Consider the following 2,715-nt stretch of genomic DNA (forward strand, 5'->3'; position numbering starts at 1 on the left):
CATAGTAGGGGACTGGGCAATTTCCGGAACCACATACATACGCGGCTTCTTAACATAGTATACTACACATCTATCTACCCGGGTATCTAAGGTATCTAAGGTATGCCTACCCCTATACTACTCTGGACTTAACTATCCAGGTCGGCTAATTGGTAACAAGACAGAAAGGAAACTTATGCGCCGGCACGTAGCACTTTAGTATGATTCCAATGCTCTGGGTGCACTAAATTGCTACCCAGTAACACTGATTTAGCCTCCCGTACTGCCCGCTTGGTTATACTTAGTGTGCCCAGCAGGCCTGGTATCGGCTTCATCTACCGCAAATAGAATAAACTATCATCGCTAAACCTCGCGACTGCATGGACCTTTTGCAGGCGGGACGCCTACAGCCGCGCACTAAAGCTCAAAAGAGCCTAATGTATACGTTATTAACGACTAGAGTCGAGACTCGCTCTTATTAACACTAGTTATCCCATATCCCAAGAGAATCTCTGAAGGTCTTGGAGACTAAATGTTAGCTCGCATCTACCCAGTTAGTTGGATAGACTCATACGATCAACAACCGAGAAAAACCTTGGATAGTTGAACGACTAGACCATCTTTGGAAACTCGTAGTAGGCGATATAATACGTCCTAGCGCGGATTCCCCACTGGTTTCCACATCATCATCATCGAATCTTTCCGCGCTGCACTTTCGTTTAGAGTAGGGGGAGGAGAAGGGAGGAGACGGTGGAGATGGGTGGAAGAGGAGACGGAGAAGGAAAGAGAGGAGGAGCGACCCGACGATTATTTTAGTGTTAAAAATAATCTTACCGGCCGAGAGGGAGGAGCCGCCCATGTACTATGAGGCGTGCATATTATTATGCATACCTAAAGTATAACTAAGACTAAAGCATACCAAAAGTCAAAGGTACCTACAATTTAACGACAACTACCTAGCACCTAGCACTAGTCCGAATCTTCTTCCCCCCTCCCCCTTCCCCCGGGCTTTGAAAATATTACCTAGGTAGTGACTTATTACTCATAGGGGACTAAAGCCAAAACCCAAGGACCCAGGCCTCTGGGCAAAAGTATCCCACTTCGTCTCTTCAAACCCTTCGCATCATTCCGACCATTGACCCTTCAACACCCCCCGAACCCGCAACTCGCTAATATTAACCTTCTAGGGAATGGCCTGAAGCTAGAAAGGGAAAGAAGCTGTACTTTTTTACTCCAGCCCCGCCACACATGTAATGATCGCTGTAGAAAGGACGGGTGGCTTTTTTCCCTTGCTTTGGCGTTGGCCACCGGTTCATAGCGTCACTACTTTACACCACTACCGCTTGGGGGTTGCTAACGGTATTGCAAACGTATCATCCGGATATCAAACTCCCCAACGACGCGGCACGAAAGGGGTTCGCTCTTCTCTGGGTATTAGTTCGGCGGTATTAGCAGATCGTTGAACATGCCGGTAGCGAGTCCGGCCGAAGTTGTCCGGGGACCACCAGCCAGGCAGTCAGGGAGGAAAACAAAAGCCGATGACTTGTGGAGAGACAGTACCCCTCCAATAACAAAAGGATAACAGAGGCTTGGCTAGGTATCCTCGAACAAGAGCCTACCCAACTGCGACCGGCAATTGTTTTCTATCACCGGCAGCTAACTCGCAAACTAAAATTATCATGCAAGGGTATCTATCCACCGAACCCATACTATCTGACTATCTACCTGACTTACGTACTGGACCTAAGAGTTTTATGGCAGTCGAGCACATGGGGTTGACAGTGCTGTCAGCCTATGGTACGGCGTATTCGCATTTGCAAGCGCTGCACTACAGGTACTTACACATAGCCCGCCGAGAGCCTCATAAATCAAAACCCCATAAACAATTTAGGAATTTCGCCTCGCTTGATCCCATCCCATGAGCCTACGCCGGAGTAAAATAGTCAACAGACCACTTCCTTCATGATCGCCACCAACGGGCGCTCTCGGCTGAGCAAGACTGGGGCACAAGCTGAACTGACTGGCACACCAATTTCTTACAATCTCGAGACAGCCGCTTGTTGTTCTATTACAATTAATGCCGCCCTCTCCCTACATAGATATCCGCCGGATTACAGGCTGACGATCCTCACGACTTGATCCGACGGCATGGTCGAAGCAATCAACATCTCGGCCCTACTTCTCCGGCGACAATGACCATGTGATAAATCCGACCCACGGGGAAAATTTCGTGATATGACCTATCGCAATGCCAACAATTTGCGTGCGCTCGGTAAACTGGAGGATGCAAAGCGAGAGAGGAATCGAATGATCTTCCCTTTGATGGCCCGATAATGGATACTCGCAGGACACTATCCTTCCCCGATATGTGGTCAAATCTAAGTTAGCATTGTGATTGAGAAACCGGACAAACCACGAATCCATCTAGCGTCGACTCTTCAAATCGGCCAGCTCGATCAAGACGGTCTAAACTCTTCGTGGGCACTAAGTGCCATCTTAATGATCTACGTAGTGTCGAAGATCAACAAGCCACGTCTTATCATCCCGTGCAGCTCCTTTACTGCGTCATCCCTGTGGAACAAGGCACCTACAGATTAGCGAAATGATGTTTCGTGGCTCAGTGCGTGCCTAGGCATCTAGGTATGTAATCCGCAATGCCGAATTCGCTAGCCTTGAACTTCTCTAATGCACACAACGCTACGATCGACGCCCCCGGACGTAAGGGCCACTGCTTCC

General features: G+C 48.8%; 1 protein-coding gene across 1 annotated transcript; it reads right to left on the reverse strand.

Moving 5' to 3' along the window:
* Positions 1–278: 278 nt before the first annotated feature.
* F4822DRAFT_177918 (uncharacterized protein) lies at positions 279–910 on the reverse strand. Its single transcript, XM_051453373.1, has 2 exons — positions 554–910; positions 279–491 (listed from the first exon to the last, which is right to left on the reverse strand). Exons 1-2 carry the CDS (start codon positions 836–838, stop codon positions 468–470), a joined length of 309 nt encoding a protein of 102 aa, XP_051316988.1. The 5' UTR covers positions 839–910; the 3' UTR covers positions 279–467.
* Positions 911–2,715: the final 1,805 nt, after the last annotated feature.

This window comes from Hypoxylon trugodes, assembly GCF_022578975.1.
Source record: "Hypoxylon trugodes strain CBS 135444 unplaced genomic scaffold F4822scaffold_3, whole genome shotgun sequence".
In the NCBI taxonomy this organism is placed as follows: Eukaryota; Fungi; Ascomycota; class Sordariomycetes; order Xylariales; family Hypoxylaceae; genus Hypoxylon; species Hypoxylon trugodes.

Coding starts and splice junctions, on each gene's coding strand:
- F4822DRAFT_177918 (XM_051453373.1), bottom strand. CDS start 838: ATGGGCGGCTCCTCCCTCTCGGCCGGTAAGATTATTTTTAACACTAAA. Junction 492..553: donor GTTTTTCTCGGTTGTTGATC/GTATGAGTCTAT, acceptor CAAGACCTTCAG/AGATTCTCTTGGGATATGGG.